This window comes from Gobio gobio, assembly GCF_949357685.1.
Source record: "Gobio gobio genome assembly, chromosome: 8".
In the NCBI taxonomy this organism is placed as follows: Eukaryota; Metazoa; Chordata; class Actinopteri; order Cypriniformes; family Gobionidae; genus Gobio; species Gobio gobio.
In genome coordinates, this window is record NC_137114.1 from 5,176,644 (window position 1) to 5,197,162 (window position 20,519).

Consider the following 20,519-nt stretch of genomic DNA (forward strand, 5'->3'; position numbering starts at 1 on the left):
CTTCTGCTGTGTAAAAACACACATCTTAAAGACATCTTCTAAACGTCTATCTAACAAGATATTGCAGACGAGCAAACTCAATCTTGATGTAAATGCAGACATTCAATAGATGTCTCCGAGATGTAGTGCTGACTCCCTTGCATGTTTAGAGAATTACTGAGTAAACTATATTTACCAAGCATTGATAGCTAGATGGCGCCAGAGCATTACTTTCAGAAAGCATTTATTTAGCTGTTGTCAGGTCAATGGACTACAATTCCCAGCATACACCTCAGACTTCAAACATGGCCGCCCCGGACTCCATATTCCAGAATGCTCACACTCGCAGTGCTCTAAGATTCAACACACCTGCTATCAATTCACACACATACTCAGACACTCTATATAAAGAGACTCATATCGTCACACTCTTTGTGACGGGCTCATTCCCTGTTGTGATTAGCATTCCAGGCTAATTAGCATTCCAGTAGACAACAGTTGACTTGTGTCTTGTGTCTCCTGTCTCCTCTCTCTGTGCATTTTAATGGACACTATGTGATGTCTGAACCGGTTCTTTTGGATGGTTCATTTCAATCAACCAGTTCGCTGCAAAAATGCTTTTCTTATTTAGTGTTTTTGTCTTATTTCAAGTGTAAATATCTAAACATTCTTAAATCAATATCCATTTACTAGATGAGTACAATGACATAAGATATTTTCTTGTTTTATGGAGAGAAAAAAAAGTGAGTTTTTGCTTAAAACAAGCAAAATGATCTGCCAATGGGGTAAGAAAAATAATCTTATTTTTGTCCCAAATAACAGAAACAAGATTATTGTTCTTACCCCATTAGAAGAAGAGGAACAAGAGGAGTAGCCAAGAAAGAGAGAGAGAGAGAAAAAAGGGACAATATTACCTAAATATTACTTGTTCCCTTATACCTACATGTACGTACTTTATAGTTACACTGTACAGAGTTACGCTGTAAATTCGCTTTACTTACGCAGTACTTTCTGTGCTGTAATCTAAAGTGTTACCACATTTTGTCCTCAAAGTTGATGTGTTAGAAGCAGGAAAAATGGCCAAGCGTAAGGATTTGAGCGAGTTTGACAAGGGTCAAGTATAGTTGAAAGCATAACTTCACAATAATAATTGGAAATGGGCTAATTTCCCAAAGACGTCTCTCGAGCTGTTGTGATCTTTTTTGGCGCTTTAATGTGGCGTGACATTCACACAGATCACAGATCAGTTCACATGAACCGATCAAGTATGTTAAAAGTTAATAAAATAACCATAAACGCGGTAACAAAGTCTGCCTGAGAGAGACATTCGTGGAGAAATCAAAACTAATGAACATAACAGCAGTAAGTTATAAACTCACAGAAGAAACAAACCCAGGGTAACATTTTTGTTTTATTTTATTTATGACGTCTGATATTGTTAATAACACGAGTCGACTAAGGGAGCGGTTTTACTGAATATCATCACAATTGCAAATGTTACATTGAATGTTGTGGTTCAATAAACAAGTAGCCTAGTTAATATTAAGTTAATTACATCATAGACATAAACAATATAGACTTTTTTGGGTTCCAAAGGAAAGCAACAAACTCAGCGCTGTTTTGTTGCTGAATGATTCAGTGTTTGAACGAATCGTTTGAATGAACGACTCAATGACTCGCTCATTAAGACGGTCATTTGCTGCTGGTTTAGTTTCATGTTTAAAATATCATTGCATTTATTTTCTTATTTGTATATTCAAACGTTTAAAACATAAATCTCAGAACATTATTTATTGTAGTTGTGATTTTTCAGTGTAGGCTAAATGATTTGATTGGTAACAGCCCTATAGTGTCTTATTATTATAACTGAATTTATTGATCAAATGTAAGAATGTGACATGAAAGATGATGCATACATTTAATAAGGTTCAAAAATGGCCTTTATAAAGTAATAACGCCCAGGGGTAAATATCACAAATATGCAGATTTAAGTAGGCCTATGTAAAAGCTGATATAACAAGGATGTGAACTTTGCTTCAGAATAGATATATTTACACCACCACGAGCAGGATAAAGATAAAAAACTATTCATTCATTTTAAAAGCATTTATTGTGATAGTATTTTCTTTAGTACTCAATGTTTGTTCTCAACAAGCTTGTAGCTTCAAGTCCAGGAAGAAAACACTACGAGAGACATTTATATAAAAAGTGTACTTTCATGCAAGTTTTTACAAATGTGTACAGAGGAAGGGTTTATGGAGATTGACAAAATCAATAAGTGTGTTACAACTCTGCTTCTGCAACATGGCTATTAAGTCCAACATCACACAGCATCTTTTCCGGGTCCAAATGCTCCTTCAAATCCCAAAAGCAAACAATAAACGGTGCTCATAAACACTCATGGTGTTCTGTTGTACTACTGAATACAAACCATGATCCTAGCCCTCATCTCCATATCTTCTAAAGTTGTTCAAATATTGGTGCCCAGAGGGGACAGTTCATGGTCAGATTGTGTTGCTGATTTAAATTTCCCATTCAAATGGACATGAGCTGGTCTTGATGCCCGAAATAGAGTGAACAGACTTTCCTTGAAAGGGACTTTGAGAATAACAGTACTCGACAAGTCATGATTCTGTCCTATTAAAGACCAGGTCTAATGCTGATTACCATTTTAAAACATATGGTCATTATTAAAAATACTCTACCTAGAAATAACGTCTCTGTACAGAGCGTGTGAAGTTTGTGGTGTGAAGCGGGCGTGGATTGCAGATATGAGGAAACTGCAGTGAGAAGAGTGTTTTATTCTGAGCACGGCTCTGAACCGGTTCAAGGAACGAAAACGAAAACCGGAAACGAACGAAATTTTAAGAGGAACGAAAACGAAATCGAAATCAATTTGAATCGTTCTGAACAGAAACGTTAATTTGAAATGACCATTAACCGGTTAATAATGTTATTTTATCGTTCTCTTTAATATTTTAATTTGGCAGTGACCAATCATGAATTGAGTAGTCCAGCATGTGATGTGACGGATCAAGCGTGAGTGAAATGTCATCTATGAATCTACCGGTAACGCAAGTCAGTGTGAGCGCGCATTTACACGCCTCAAGTAGACATTTCTTTCCCCACTGAGCTCTACAATGAAAGCGCAGGTATTGGAGGACATTCTTTTCGTACGTTTAAATAAGTAGTACAGACTTTAAGCTCAAATAGTCTGATTTAGGCTAGTTTGTGGATTCCGTTTAAGCTTATCCAAGTTACTAGCATCTATCAAACATTTTTCCTATAGTCTTTCAGATTGCCAATACAGGACCGGTCAATGTTTTCTATAGACGGTTGATGCTTCGTATTAAATGGTACGTTATATTGCATTAAATGATCAAGCTTTATTAGCTGACTGAATTTGATTATGGGATGCAAGGACGTGTTTGCTTTGAAATTAGCAGTTGACGGTGCATTAAAAGAGCAATGGTTATCCAGTTTATTTATTCTTTATTCATGCAATTTTTAAAACAAGTTGTGTTGGAAAAAAAGTTATTTGCAAAGAATGTTATCACGCTTCTGAAAAGAATTAGGCATAAGAGGACCACTTTCCGCTCCATTAAAACAGGTCAATATTTGTCCCGCTGTTTATGCTTTGTAATTAATGCATGTATTTCTGTTGTGGTTTTAAAAATGTTATGAAATAAATATTCAAGTTTAATTATCATGCGTTATATTATTATTGAGTGAAAATAAGTCTATTTATACATATTTGTTTAAAGTATAGGCTAAATTAAAATAACGTTATTAACCGTTATTTTTTCAAATCAAACCGTTTTCGGAACAGTAATGTTTAATGAGGAACGCAAAAACGGAAACGTTAAAATATTGATTCTGCTCGGAGTGAACCGATTGATATTTTTTTCTGTTTTTAAGCCCTGATTCTGAGTGAGCTTTAGTGCTTCTTCCCGCTGGAGTCTTGAATGTTCAGCTCATTGTAATGGCTTTGGTTTCCTGCAGCTCCATTGGCATTTCTGTGAACACAAAATTGAAAGATTTTCATATTAAACAGGACAAATGGCATTTCAGTGCAACCCTAGATTCTCTTTCACATGTGACCTTTAACATTATGGTGTCATGTGATATGGCTGTGCGTGTATCAGCTGGTTAGCGCAGTTATTTAAGGAACATTAACTATTGCCAACCGTTCTGCCAGCCTGCAGTTCAGTGATATCACCCTCCCTTCCCGAATCTTCCACCGCCAACATTACAGCTTCTACATTTTTTTTTAATCCTAAAACTCATTTGTTCTCAAACGTTGAGATTTTGAATTCAATGTGGACTCTTGAACAAATATTTTGCGTGCCAGGTTAGTATTTTAATATAAGTAAATTATCTAAAAGTGGTGCATTACTGTTACTCTTCAAGTTATCCTGACAGAAAGATAGTTCTCATGTTCACGTCCAGCTCCACGTTGTTTAAATATCAAATGCACTGGCGCATCCGTTCACCCTAAGTCTTTGATGGTGAGGTGTGTGTCCCTTTAAATGCAAATGAGCTGCTGCTCCCCACCCCCTTTCAGGAAGAGGGCGGAGCTTCAATAGCTCATGTTAGCAGCTTACACACACACAAACACACACACACACTGACAATATCAGAAACTGTTCAGCCTTTTCTGATCAAACCGGAGTCGGACAATGATGGAGAGACTCCAGAAGAAGAGACAACATGTAGAACGAGACAGGACGCTTCTGAAGGGATAGACGATGAGTTTATGAGTTAACCATCTTCAGTCATTGATTAGCATATTCTGTCATGATCATCTATAAAGCGCTGGTGTGGGGTAAAATGAGCCAGATAATATCTGCTCATGAAGAGAGAACAGGGATAGTTTAGTGTAATTTCGGTTATAACTCCCTTTGCTTTGAGATTTGAGCCTCGAAACTTTGCAGATGTTGTTAATGCTCAAACAGCGACACTACACTAAAGTTATAAAAGTTTAATAATAATCAACCACAACTCCAATTGTGTATTTTTGAGCTTTTCTCGGTCTGTATGGGAGCAGCATCAGAAGGTTCACCGACCTGCGTGTCTCTTGTAGTCCTGTGATGTCTGCTCGGTGTACTCAGTGTCTGGGAGCCCCCAGGCGGGACAGGGGCGCAAAAACCTGGTATTTGGCCATTTTACGCTGCCATTCGTCATCAAAGGACTGGGCTTCCGCTGAAAAGACAAAACACAAGGCCAGCGTCAGAAACAGTAGCCACGTTTCCATTACAGATTTTCGCAAAACTTTTGCGATATTTTCTAAAAGTCGATAAAAAAATATTGCGAAATGACAGCGTTTCCATTAACTGATATGCGACTAAAACAATTTTTTTTCCCTCTCGTGATAAATCATTCCAAAATGTATGCTACGTATGTTGTTAGGTTTATGTATATCCCAGCCACCGCACGCCATTATTATTAATGGAAAGAGACGTGTGTGTTATCCAAGCATTGATGGCAAGGAAAGCCCCTTATAGCCTACTTGAGCGGCACATATGAGGTGTTATGATAAATTGTGGCATTTTATATTCTACTGTTTTTTATGAGTTTAATAAAGAACTCGTCTTCTGTCCAAACATACCATCATCTGTAAAGAATGATCGACTTTTACATACGCAGGTTATTGTGACGCATTGCCACATACAGAGACGAGCGAAAAGTTTGAATCTTCATGGTGATAACTCAAAGGTTTTTTTTACCACTTCGTTATTTTGGCTTGGAATTTCGTTTGTTGGAAATATAAACTGAATTTAGAAATGCTTTTGAAATGAAAAACTTTGCGTTTAATAAACAAAATATATTTTTGAAATGAAGACAGCATTTGGAGGGTAAAATAATCTGTTCCCTGAGTCCACGGCCTTTGCTGTTATCGTGAGTGTACACAAATAAAAGTAGACAGTTTACTGTTTATAATAATGTATAGCACTTATCTGTATGGCTAAAAATGACGGAGTATTGTGAGTTTCCGCTGGAAATGGAATAAGGAAAATATCCATCAAAAGGCGCCGACGACTTTGTTGGACAGAGGGTTAAAGAAAACGTAGTCTATTTAGTTTCATATAGTTAGGCTATGTCTAAATATTATAATCTTTTTATTTCATATGTTGATTATGAAAAGTGAGCAGCATGAGTAAGGCACATAATCAGATGCGCAGTTTTCTAGAAAGTTCTTACTTTAAAAATAATTTTGTTTTGTATAAATTGTTTTTTAATTTTGATCAATGTTTAATCAACTATTTGGCTGTATATTTAATAAGAAGCAAACCAAGATCGTCGGGAATGATTGAGGTGCGTAACTGGCCTGTTTCCTCAGTCTTTGAGCAAGGCTGAAACTATAGCGTCTTTCTGTTTTAATACATTTCTTGAATATATGTCTTAATTACAGTATGCCTATAGATAGTTATAATATTAGTGGTTGCACCGGGGTCCGTCATTATAAAGTTACGCCACTTTCCTTATTAGGAGAAAATATATGTCGTTTTAACGACATAAGATATCGTTATTAGACATACTTGAGTGGAAGAAAATTATATGTAGGCCCTATGTGAGAGCAACGCGTGACCATACCAGGTGACCTGTAGGCTAAATTGCAGTTTTGCGAAAATGTCATTTTTCGAATTGCCTGAAAAACCACCTCATGCGAGCGTAAAAACCTTTTTGCGATATATGGGAGTTTTTGCAAAATTGACGCGTTTCCATTGGGCGTATTTTCAATTCGCAATTTCAATTTGCGCAATTTGAAGGGTAATGGAAACACGGCTAGTGTCTGCAGGAGCTAATGGCCTTGATATAATTCTAAGATAAATGAATGAACTGAACTGCTGTGACGCCATTTTGAACAAAATCAGGCCAAAAGGAAGTTTGTTTGGAGTTTGAAACAGCTTGCCAAAAGTGAACTTGCCTGACTTATGAACTCTTTTGTGTTTTATATTGTTGCTGCATTACACTATGTGTACATTATGTGACTATGGGGCCAGATTTACTAAAAAGGGCAAATTAGCGTGAGAGCGTAATTCCATAAAAGCGCCGATGAGAGTGGACAGTTCAGCCGTGATCTACTGACAACGCTCAAATGAATGAACACAACACAGCCGGATCATTTCCATAATGACCAACAAAATCCCCCCGTTAGTGTCCCGTTTGAGATGTGCTTCTTTGGGCGGTAAATAATGGCTCAAACACCAGTAAACTGACGAGTGTAAACCTTGTCCCCTCGCGTGATTTATTTAAAGGGATAGTTCACCCAAAAATGAAAATTCTGTCATCATCTACTCACCCTCAAGTTGTTCCAAACCTGTATGAGTTTCTTTGTTCTGCTGAACACAAAAGAAGATATTTTGAAGAATGTTTGTAATAAAGCAGAGAGAACCCTAAGAAACTCATACAGGTTTGGAACAACTTGAGGGTGAGTAGATGATGACAGAATTTTCATTTTTGGGTGAAGTATCCCTTTAAATACTTTCGTCTGAAGAGGGAACGTCCTACTAATGCATAAGCAATGAGGTCAGCCGTAGAAATACCCCTGTCTACGGCTCTTCAGCGCTCATCGGGTCTTTAGTAAATCCTGACGGTACTTTTATAACACCAAAACAGGGTTTGCACTGGTGCAAGCTGTTAGTAAATCTGGCCTTTAAGTGTGTTCTGGGTCAAAACAACTCCAAAAAAATGATGGAGCGGTATACAAAGAAAAAATACCTGCCACTTTGGGAAAAAATTTATCCTTTTGTGAAAAGCTGATTTCTTAGAAATTACATTTTGGCATGAGTAAAATAAATAATTTTCTTGTACTATTTTTTTTCTGAGCGTCTGCTTAACCCTCTGTGCTCTCCTGTCATTTTTGAGCGAAAAAGTTTACGTTTGTTTTTTTTATAATTGTTTTACTTCATCAGAATGGTACAGAACTTGGTAAAGGTTTTGACACTTGCTGTGTGAACACACACACAAAAAAAATATGGACATGATTCGAAAAGGTTAAATCAGGGGTCTCAAACTCATTTTATCTGGGGGCCGCTGGAGGTAGACTCTGGCTCTGGCTCAGGCCGGGCCGCATCAAGTATTCCACATAAAAAGTGTTTCAAGTACTCCAAAAAAAAAGGAGCACAACTGATCCAATCTTCTCAATCTTTATTATTTACAGTTCTTCAACATGAATGTTTCTTCTGAACATGAACGGTTCTTCTGAACATAGGCTTCTCTTGCCTACTCTATTTTTTAAAATATAGCCTATAGAAATTAAATCATGTAATATCAAATAATGCATGATTTAATTTGTATTTTAAATAATAGACTAATTCAAAGCAAGACCCTAACAGGTCAAACAGAACAGTGAATGAAATTCTAGGTCTAATTCTAGTTGGGAAATAATCTTTTTGAGACTATTTGCAAACAATATTTGCATTAATTTATGTCAAATATATTTGTCTTATAATATTATACTAATATTATTAGTCCCGTAATTCTTCCCGTAAGTGAATAAATACATAGATCCGCAATTAACATTTTAATTCCCTAGTGGTCTAGTGGTAGAATTTCAGTAAACCGTGTCAAAGGTTCTGGGTTCTAATCCGCTCGCATATATATATTTTTTTCTCTTCTTCATTAAAATCAAAGATGTTCATCCATGATTGTATATTAAGAGTATGGACACGATGCATTTGTGTGCGTGTGCATTTTGTTTTGAAGGAATAGAGTCTCTCTCCGCAACGGCATTAAGCGATGGATTGACGCGCTTGTCTGTGTGTGAAGACTGAGCACGAGCCAAAAGAGAACACAAACCCCGCCTACTTTCATTTGATTGGCCATCTCAATCATTTTGACATTGACGAGCGCTGTTAGACCACATTCGTTACGACTGTCTGATCAGCCTCACATTCTGTTCCTGTCAATCACGCGGTGTCAACCAAATATACTGCATGAGGGAGGGGCGAGCCAACTCTCTCTCTCTCTCTCTCACACACACACACACACACACACACACACACACACACATGAAGTGAGGCAACAAGTATGGCAAGCGCGGCATACGCAACGACTCAGCAAAAAGGTGCTTTTCAGAACGACACTTAACTTTGATGTCAAGTAGCAGGGGGCTGCGAGTTTGAGACCCATGGGTTAAATGGTCCTGAAAATAATAGTCACACTTGAACACCTTCATGGTCAAAGATAAGCGCATTAGAAATGAATGGGATGAGAGACGAATCTCATCCAGTGGAAGCATTTGGTACGGTGCCCAAACAAAATCTCACTGAAAGCTCATTTTTGAAGATATCATCCTCATATTTGGAACACAAGTAAAACGTGTTTTTGAAAATATATGTTTTATATAAAAAGATGTAATTGTATTTTTGTGCATTTTTCATAACAATAAACATACAATTCTGTAACTTTTTTTAAAGTTTACTTTTTTAAAACTTTTTTCACTTCAGCAATACTTTGCCAAGTGTCATCTTTGAAAAGAGACCCAATTTAAGTGACCAACACGCAAAGCGCACCAGAGGGTTAAGAACAGTAAAAGAACATGCATTGACACTGCTGGCTTATCCTTCTCAACATGTCTACTTCACCAGAGAAACGTCAACACTTGTTTGTCTCTCTAAATCAGTCCTCACCTTCATCCATGTTCTGGAAGTCCTGGTGGAGTTCTTTCTCTCCGTATTTCATGTTCTCTTTCCTCTCGATGACGTGTCCTCTGTCCTGGATGTGATGGCCAATGGCCATCTTCTTTAGCCCACTCTCAGAGTCCTTCAGACACTTCCTGGTCTCCTTTAACTGAACACACCATAAATCACTTCCTAATATTGCTGAAAAGGGAAGACGTGAGAGTGATTCAGAGCAGTACTCACTCCTCCAGGAACACAGTGGGTCTGAGATGAGGCCTCGAACACTTTTGGAGGCTCGTTTCCCATTTTCAAGCATGTCACAACATTCGAAGAGGAAAAGGAGTGGTTGTTGGGGTCTGATGCCATGTTTTCCTAAAAGAAACAGTTAGAAAAACATCTGAGAAACTGCTTTTCTGCAGGACACTCTAGTATTCATGCGTCACTCATTCATCAGTGTAATTACTGACTTACGTGTTCGTATGTGTAGTGAAAGATACACTTTTTATTGAAATTTTATGAAAATATGCTATCAAAAAAAGAGTATTTTCAGTCCCTTTTTTATTGTCACATCACCAACAGCACATGTGCCGTGGTGGAGATGTGAAAGTCTTGAGAGCGAACAGAATACAATTAGACATACTTTACAGATGACACGTTATATACACAATAAATATACAAAAGTTACAGATTATACATATGATACACATAATAACACAGTTGCAGATGTACAGTGATAAGCAGGGGACGGCAGAGTTAATTCATTTGTTAAAGTGTCCAGTTTGGTAGTGCTTTGAATATCTACAATCGTTAAACACATGTAAAGGGGAATCTAGTTTTAAGGGAATCTATAATGTGCTTTCTAAAAATCGAAATAATTTGGATAATAATGTATCTAGAAAACATAATAATATTGACTCATCCCTTTACTTAAACAGGTTGAAATGTGATGTTTATCATTTTTTTGAGGATGTTACCATATAGCCATTGGAGTTTTTTATAAAAACAATTGGGATAAAATGCAAAAAATGTTTTTCCTACTTAGTGTTTTTGTCTTGTTTCCAGTCTAAAAGCAAGATACTTTTACTAGATAAGTACAATGACTTAAGAAATTCTTTCTTGTTTTCTGGAAAATAAAATCAAAATGAAGTGAGTTTTTGCTTAAAACAAGCTAAATGATCTGCCAATGGGGTAAGAAATCTTTCTGTTTTGGACAGAAACAAGATTTCAAACAGAAACAAGATTATTTTTCTTACCCCATTGGCAGATCATTTTGCTTGTTTTAAGGAAAAAACTCACTTCATATTGATTTTATTTTCCAGGAAACAAGACAACAACTCTAAATAAGAAAAGCATTTGCGGACTTGACAAAGGTTTAACAGACGAATCGCTGTCATTTAGGAATAAGATTGGTTGGGTGTATGACTCAAGATTGCGATCTTTTGAGGATTAATGATGCTAAAATCTGCTAAAATGTTCAAATCTCGGTTCCTCCCCCGTACTACTTATAGAGAAGCATTGGCTGCCTGCAGCTATTTTGGCCAGTCACGAAAGTCGATTGCACAACCAACCATAGAATACTCCGCTGCATTTTTTATTATACTTTTTGTGCTGAATTTGTATGGCTTTCATATAGGCTAATGAGTGAATAAAATATAGAAATCCTTTTCATTTCCTTAAAAAAATCTTACCAATTTGAAGGCAGGGTCGTAAGAATTCCTTCATAATTATAACCTGTCATTTTAATGATAACAAGACATTTAATAGCTTTTGTTTTTGTTCACATTTTCATTTTTAGTCTTGAACTTGCAAGACAAGCATTTAGGCTAGATCATGCATTGATTTATTTAGGAGACTGAGACAGAGGCACACAAAGCAGATGAATGTTTATTTTTTTCCTCCGCAGTGACAGCGGAAGCTGCTAAAACACCAGCTTTCTGTCTGAACAGGCAAATATATTTGCAATATATAAAAAAAAATACAATTACGATTATAATATGAACAAAACCCGTAATAAAAAATGAACTGAACTAAACTCAATTGACTTTCTGTATCTGCCTAAAACTCAAATCTTCGCATCGACTAAAACTGGGTGCTCGCTTGTGAGTAATCAAACTCTCAAAGGGAGACTGATGCAGACGCAATTGCCATAGATTTCGCATCTTTGCCTCAGACAGACGACTTCATGGCAGTTTTAATTTGTTCTGGAGGCTGAACCCGTGCTCAGCTGCCACACTGAACAGGGCTGGGAATTACAGTTACAAGTTACAATAGATCACACAGTGTAATCTGGCAAAACGACGGACGGCCTTCAGATTTTTCTCTTCACTGCTAAAAAAATTCAGTCAATGGCTGAAAATGTTCAGTTAGCGTGGCTTATAACTCATTCAATTATTATTAAATTATATAAAATAATAATACTAAATGTTAAATTTAAGGAAAAGAGGACATTTTCTAGAGAAACTTTTTGTACACATTTTTGTCAGGACAAACATTGACAACATCAAATAAAAGTGCTGTGCTGTGCTCAATTCATTCATATGGTTTACACTCATTCGTGTATCATACTTTACAAAGTTTAAAACATTAAAATAGACATATGAAATAGTAGAAAATGTGTAGCCTAGTGTCATGATTCCTGTCTTGTGTTACCCTGTTTTAAGAACTTTTAAGCTAAAGTGTTCTCATTGTTTCTGTGTTTTATCCTATGTCCTGTCTCTGTGGCCATGTTTGTGGTTTTTAAGACAGGGTAACACAAGACAGGAATCATGACACCTGGTATCTTAGTTGATATTACTTAGTTGATATTACTCTTGACAAAGCTCTGATTTCTGAGAGACGGCAGTACAGCTATTTGATCTGTGATTGCGCTGCTCCTTTTTTTCATAGAGTTTACACTCATTCACTTCACACACTCATTATAGCATAGTGATTTTAGAGGTTTGTGTATAATTTCATGTTATGATCCCCTGGCTCACCTGTTATCCAGCAAACATGAGGAGTGACTGTGTCTGCCAAATATTTTACCTATTATTATGAAAAATTAATTATTCTTTTTGAAGCCATTAGTCATGCCTTTCTGAATAAGGTATTCAGCTTCAAGCTAATCCCTAATAATTAGGATTGATTATTCTTCTAGTAGTGGAATTGTTAATGAATCAGAATCACTGAATTCACTCACTCCTAAATACAATTCCCATTCCTACAGATAACTATGAATATCACCTCATTATATATATATATATATAAAAAAAAAACATTTTAAAAGAGCAGCATGTTTCCATGACCTTGCATGTGGTCAGTTTATTAAATTGAATCGGTGGTAGAAAGTGCATATAAACTCAGTGACACTGTGGTTCATAGAGTATTGAACAGATGCTGGTATAATAGGAGAACAGAGAGGTCAGACTTACAATGTCTCTGTGCATCGCCTCCATCCTGTTCCTCATGTTGCCCATCATAGAGAAAGGATCGCCAAAGAAATCCAGCTCCTGTTGACATTTATCACACATTTAGTGACACAGCAGACAACAGATTCCACTACTGCCATCTAGACAGAAGTTATTCAAAGAAAATGTACTTGAGTTTATATCATTACTTTACTTCCCCACATTATCTTTAAATCACAATTGCTATTTAAAGCATTTTCTCTAACAACTTGTATGAGGACACACTGAGAGTCATACAGAGCATGGCGGATTCAGGCTAACACTGGAGATCACAGGTCAGAGTTCACTGGCCTTACAGTTTCTAGAACTTGAGATGCGTGGGAGTAACTAAACTGAAGCTAATAAATTGATAGTTTAAACGATATGATGTTGACATTCTATGTTTTTACAAAATTGTATAGTTATTTTTAGAATTATGAATTGCTAATTACTAGAGTTACACGACTGATGGCTAAAAGATCGCCATCTTGATTCAAACACCCATGTGTTGGCCGCCACGCTAGAGTCTCTTCATGTCATGGCCGCTACGTCAGAACCTTTTCACGTAATGGCCGCCACGCCAGAGTCTCGTCACGTTATGGCCGCCACGCCAGTCTTGTCACGTTATGGCCGCCACGCCAGAGTCTCGCCACGTTATGGCCGCCACGCCAGTCTCGTCACGTTATGGCCGCCACGCCAGTCTCGTCACGTTATGGCCGCCACGCCAGAGTCTCATCACGTCATGGCCGCCACGCCAGTCTCGTCACGTTATGGCCGCCACGCCAGAGTCTTGTCACGTCATGGCCGCCACACCAGAGTCTCGTCACGTTATGGCCGCCACACCAGAGTCTTGTCACGTCATGGCCACCACACCAGAGTCTCGTCACGTTATGGCCGCCACACCAGAGTCTTGTCACGTCATGGCCGCCACGCCAGAGTCTCGTCACGTTATGGCCGCCACGCCAGTCTCGTCACGTTATGGCCGCCACGCCAGAGTCTCATCACGTCATGGCCGCCACGCCAGTCTCGTCACGTTATGGCCGCCACGCCAGAGTCTCATCACGTCATGGCCGCCACGCCAGTCTTGTCACGTCATGGCCGCCACACCAGAGTCTCGTCACGTCATGGCCGCCACGCCAGTCTCGTCACGTTATGGCCGCCACACCAGTCTTGTCACGTCATGGCCGCCACGCCAGAGTCTTGTCACGTCATGGCCGCCACACCAGAGTCTCGTCACGTCATGGCCGCCACACCAGAGTCTTGTCACCTCATGGCCACCATGCCAGAGTCTTGTCACGTCATGGCCACCATGCCAGTCTTGTCACGTCATGGCCGCCACACCAGAGTCTCGTCACGTCATGGCCGCCACGCCAGTCTCGTCACGTTATGGCCGCCACACCAGTCTTGTCACGTCATGGCCGCCACGCCAGAGTCTTGTCACGTCATGGCCGCCACACCAGAGTCTCGTCACGTCATGGCCGCCACACCAGAGTCTTGTCACCTCATGGCCACCATGCCAGAGTCTTGTCACGTCATGGCCACCATGCCAGTCTTGTCACGTCATGGCCGCCACGCTAGAGTCTCTTCATGTCATGGCCGCTACGTCAGAACCTTTTCACGTAATGGCCGCCACGCCAGAGTCTCGTCACGTTATGGCCGCCACGCCAGTCTTGTCACGTTATGGCCGCCACGCCAGTCTCGTCACGTTATGGCCGCCACGCCAGAGTCTCATCACGTCATGGCCGCCACGCCAGTCTCGTCACGTTATGGCCGCCACGCCAGAGTCTCATCACGTCATGGCCGCCACGCCAGTCTTGTCACGTCATGGCCGCCACGCCAGAGTCTTGTCACGTCATGGCCGCCACACCAGAGTCTCGTCACGTCATGGCCGCCACACCAGAGTCTTGTCACCTCATGGCCACCACGCCAGAGTCTTGTCACGTCATGGCCACCATGCCAGAGTCTTGTCACGTCATGGCCGCCACACCAGAGTCTCGTCACGTCATGGCCGCCACACCAGAGTCTTGTCACGTCATGGCCGCCACACCAGAGTCTCGTCACGTCATGGCCGCCACACCAGAGTCTTGTCACGTCATGGCCGCCACGCCAGAGTCTCGTCACGTTATGGCCGCCACACCAGAGTCTTGTCACGTCATGGCCGCCACACCAGAGTCTTGTCACGTCATGGCCGCCACGCCAGAGTCTCATCACGTCATGGCCGCCATGCCAGAGTCTCGTCACGTCATGGCCGCCACACCAGAGTCTCGTCACGTTATGGCCGCCACGCCAGAGTCTCATCACGTCATGGCCGCCATGCCAGAGTCTCATCACGTCATGGCCGCCATGCCAGAGTCTCGTCACGTTATGGCCGCCACGCCAGAGTCTCATCACGTCATGACTGCCATGCCAGAGTCTTGTCATGTCATGGCCGCCACGCCAGAGTCTCGTCACGTTATGGCCGCCACGCCAGAGTCTCATCACATCATGGCCGCCATGCCAGAGTCTCATCACGTCATGACTGCCACACCAGTCTCATCACATCATGACTGCCATGCCAGAGTCTTGTCATGTCATGGCCGCCACGCCAGAGTCTCGTCACGTTATGGCCGCCACGCCAGAGTCTCGTCACGTTATGGCCGCCACACCAGAGTGTCATCACATCATGGCCGCCATGCCAGAGTCTCATCACATCATGGCCGCCATGCCAGAGTCTCATCACATCATGGCCGCCACACCAGAGTCTCATCACGTCATGACTGCCACACCAGTCTCATCACATCATGGTCGCCAAGCCAGAAACTGATCACATCATGGCCGCCACACTAGAGTCACATCATGTCATGTCTGCCACACCATAGTCTCATCACGTTATGGCCGCCACGCCAGTCTCATCACGTCATGGCTGCCACGCCAGAGTCTCATCATATCATGACCGCCATGCCAGAACCTCACGCCAGAGTCTCATCATATCATGACCGCCATGCCAGAACCTCACGCCAGAGTCTCATCACATCATGGCCGCCACACCAGAACCGTATCACGTCATGGCCACAATTAGAGTTTTGTCACATCATGGCCGCCATGCCAGAGTCTCATCACATCTTGGCCGCCACACCGGTCTCATCATGTCATGGCCACCACACCAGAACCTTATCACGTCATGGCCACAATTAGAGTTTTGTCACGTCATGGCCACCATGCTAGAGTCTCATCATATCATGACCGCCATGCCAGAACCTTACGCCAGAACCATGTCACGTCATGGCTGCTACACCAGTCTCCTCACGTCATGGTCTTCACACCTGAACCTTATCACGTCATGGCCACAATTACCACAATGGGTCGAAAGCTATGTATTTCAATTTCCAGCATCTGTTTTTAATGAATCATTAGCAAATATATCAATATATTATGAATTTACATGCTGAGGCATATAACTATTACCTTTTAAAATTGAAAATAACATGCAAGTGTCCAAAAACATTACTTTAGTTCTTACTTTTAAAGAATATTCAAAATAGGTACTCTTTTTAAAAGTATGCTAAAGTTTATTTTTTTTAAACAAGTCATATTCATGTCGTAACTTTTAACTTTCAACAATGTTTTTCTGGACACAATGATTTTACCATAGTTTCAATGTGATTTGTTTTATCAATTTATTTTTGCAATACAATAATTTTGAAATTGGGGGAGTTCTTCTTTAGATTTTGGGGTGAAATATATTCCAGATATTTTTTGACAGTTTTCATGAGATTCACCCATCTATATGAAATGTGTGAGAATACGTGTCTATTGGCTATGTTTAAATGTTTTTATAGCTCATGGTGCTGAGAGCTCTGAATATGTCCCAAAATTGGTAGCTGTCACCTCTGGTTATCACATCTAATACTGGAGAAGCAGCTTGTGTTTCTCTAAAACAGTTTAGGGCAGCATTGCCTAAATGCCTTCTTACGGTCAAGTCAATTTAAAACAATCAACACTCCTCAAGCTAGTAATGCCTCTGGAGAGGACGACACCACTATCTTTTCACTGTTGGAGTGTATTTTTAAGCGATCCAAAATCAGCTGGAGGACAGGTCATGCACACTATTTTAGGTCAGCTGTGTTTAGAAGACACAACCCTGAGGTCATGACCCATTTATGCTACATGCTATCACAGCAGGGGGTCTCATGTTGCAGGTCTTGTGTCTCATCTGGGCAGAAGGATTATTCAACAGATGCACTGGGAAAAACACTTTTGATTTAACAAATGACCCACACAAGCGAGCTCTTGGAAGAGGATGCATTTCTGGGAATAATCAGAACACCAGACGTGACCTTAACACTAAAAACATTTAATGGACACATCTGTTACTAAACTGTGCAAGTGACTTCTAAGTTGGTTCAAAATGTTGCCAAATATGTAGAAGTATTTTATATGATCAAATGATGATCACCATGTGAAGTCAGACATTATTCACTTTTAGCAAACCGCTCTAGCTAACAGCAAACTAGATTAGCTAACTGAGCAGACAGTTCTGTTTGCGTCTGTGGCGATTTGGTCTGCCAGTAGTCATTATAAGATATTTATAATCTAGACACAGCTCTTCTTAAAAAAATATAGTAGCATTTTGGTCCATTATATCTGGGCAATTCCCAGATGGATGGAAAAATGGTTTGGTATCACCTCTTTTTAAATCTGGAGATGATAAAATATATTGTACTTATAGACCTATTAGTCTCGTTCCGTTTTTTTCTAAAGTCCTGGAGAAGATAGTCTCAGAACAACTGATGCACTATCTTGAGACAAGCCATTATCTGAGTTAACCAAAAAGATCAAACAATCGCTTGACAAGGGAAATGTAGTTGGTGCAGTATTTCTAGATATAAAAAAGGCATTTGATACTATAAATCATAAGACCTTAATCTCCAAATTAGCTAAGTTAAATTTTTCCAAACAGTCGTTGTCTTGGTTTGACTCATATTTAAAAGGCAGTGAACACTGTGTTATAATTAATAATGTGAGATCCACCTTTCTTAAAATTGAAACAGGGATCCCTCAGGGCACTGTTTTTGGACCTATACTTTTCAGTCTCTACATTAATGATTTGCCAGATGTATGTCCAGATATAGGTTTACAGATGTATGCAGATGATACAGTGGTGTATGCTGGTAATACCTGTATTTATGTGGCGGATAAACTAAATGCCAACTTAGAGAAAATATCATCTTGGCTGGCCTCATCTTGTTTAATTTTAAACACCAAAAAATTAAACTCTGTCAGCTTTTCCATTAAAAACTACCTTTAACACAACTATTGATTGTACAAATTAATGGGGATCGTATTAAACAAGTACCAGAAGTGAAGTATATGGGAATAATTATAGACTATCAGTTGAAATTTAAAAGTCATCAAGAAAATCAGTAAAACCATTAAGGCCAACTTGGGCTGTTTTATGATGATAAGAAACTGTTTGACTCTTGGCTGTGCTTTTATTTAAAAAAAATATATTCATGATATTATTTTTTATTTTTATTTTTTATTTTCTCACATATATCGTATAGCTTAAGCACATGGTCCCAAGCTCACCAGTCATCAGTTAAGTCTATAGAGTGTCTTTATAACCGAGCCTTGAAAATCCTGGACAAGAAGAGAATACGGTATCATCATTGCCAAATTCTAAGCAAATATAAGATTTTAAGTTTTGCTAATTTTATCTCCCTACACTAAATTGGTCTTCAAATGCCCAAATAACGCTGCTCCCCCACCCCTTTGCAAAAATAATAAGAAGACAGCAAAGTGGTACCAGATCCATCACCCGAGCAGCGTCAAAAGGCAATTGTAGTATTCCTTTCCGTAGAACATAATTTACCCAAACTGCCTTTTCAGTAAAAGGGGCGAATTATGGAATTCTCTACCAGACCACTTGAAATGTATTCCAACATTACCCACCTTAAAAAAACAAAACAAATTGTGGCTAATTCAGGAACAATACTGCTCACATATGTTGTTTTTACATTACAATTTGTTCTTCTCCTTTTATTGTATTTCATTTCATTTAATTTTATCTTTATCTCATTTTTAATAATGCTAGTCTGTATTTTTATTTTTAACTAAAAGCCCTACTAGGGACAAGTGTTGTGAATTAGCTTTAGCCGTTTATCAGATGTTTAAGTGTATCTATGTTTTTTAATCTGTCTAAATAAACTTAAATTAAGCTTAAATATTCTTCCAGAGCTCAACACAGAGTGCTGCCCCCCTCAGACTCTCCAGCCTGCTCTCCATTACAGTCCAATAAAACACAACTAAATAAATGGGTCAACAACCCAGCAAGGAATAGCTGTCCTTTCACCGTCTCAGTTAACTATAGACCCGATGTAGTCGACTATGAGAAACCCACTTCAAGCCAAAAGAACTTTGAATTTGGATACTTTGCCAAAGTAACTTGCAAAACTTGCATCATGGTATGATTTTGAGCATTCTCCAGTGTCGTAGCTCGACTTATAGAAACAATGTGCTCAAAATATAGGATGCTCCATCGTCCATCAGACCGCCTTATCTCCATAACTCAAATATTGTAGTACAGCTGTATAGTTTAGTAAATGTTAAACTTGTTTAAAAGTCAGTGGTCGTTAGGTTCTGTTTATTGTGTGAGATTTCATAACTATAGCATTTTCAATACTCTTGGGACTATATTGACCCACTATATGGTACTATGTAATAGTAATAGTAGTTAACTTTGAGTACACAACTAGTTTACATCTAACTGTTTGTTTAGTATTACAATGGTATTGCAAGTGAATCTTAGGTATACTGTTGGTTATATACTGCTAGTTCACTTTTTATTTTATGAACACACTTTGGTCTATGAATCATTTTTACACCCCAAGTGTACTTGTAAAGTTTTCTTTAAGTGAACTTAACATGTATAGGCAATATAATTTTTCCACTTAAAAAAGGAGTTTGTCCAGCCATCCATCCATCCATCCATCCTCCAAACAACTGTTGGGTCACAGGAGGGATGGAGCCTATCCCAGAATCACACACAGACAATTGCCCCTTTCACACCATTAAATTACCGTCAAATTTCTAGAAAAACTTTTCCGGTAAATGAGAACCGAGAACCTTCTTACTGTGAGGTGACAGTGTTACCCACTGAGCCAGCGTGCCACCCAATTTGGTGAATGTCAGCACTATCTCGCGACCAATTCGTACATTTTTGTACAATTCGTATGATCTCACTCTTGTGGATTCGTACGCTTTGTCTATACTGGAGTGATGGGGTGGGGTTAGGGGTAGGTCATTTGTACAAAATCATATGAATTGACCAACTCGTAAAATACGTAAGATTTACCAAAAATCATATGTGAGTGAGGTCATACAAATTTGTACGAATTAGCCATCTCGTGAAATACGTACGAATTGCCGTTTTATTAACAGATAAAACAAAAAGGATAAAACAAATAACTCTCATCTTCCAGTCATCTGTCCACATTTCTCTTTTACTCTG

At 39.4% G+C, this 20,519-nt stretch overlaps 1 protein-coding gene across 1 annotated transcript in view; it reads right to left on the minus strand.

Annotated features, from left to right (window-relative positions):
- Positions 1-1,373: 1,373 nt before the first annotated feature.
- mlf1 (myeloid leukemia factor 1) overlaps positions 1,374-20,519 on the minus strand; it is a 35,286-nt gene continuing 16,140 nt past the window's right edge. Inside the window, exons 3-7 of the mRNA XM_079824401.1 lie at positions 13,016-13,093; positions 9,849-9,977; positions 9,615-9,774; positions 5,046-5,181; positions 1,374-3,995 (exon numbers count right to left, since the gene is read on the minus strand). Of these exons, the coding sequence (XP_079680527.1) occupies positions 5,087-5,181; positions 9,615-9,774; positions 9,849-9,977; positions 13,016-13,093 (462 nt within the window). The 3' untranslated portion in view covers positions 1,374-3,995; positions 5,046-5,086. The remainder of the gene's footprint in view (positions 3,996-5,045; positions 5,182-9,614; positions 9,775-9,848; positions 9,978-13,015; positions 13,094-20,519) is intronic.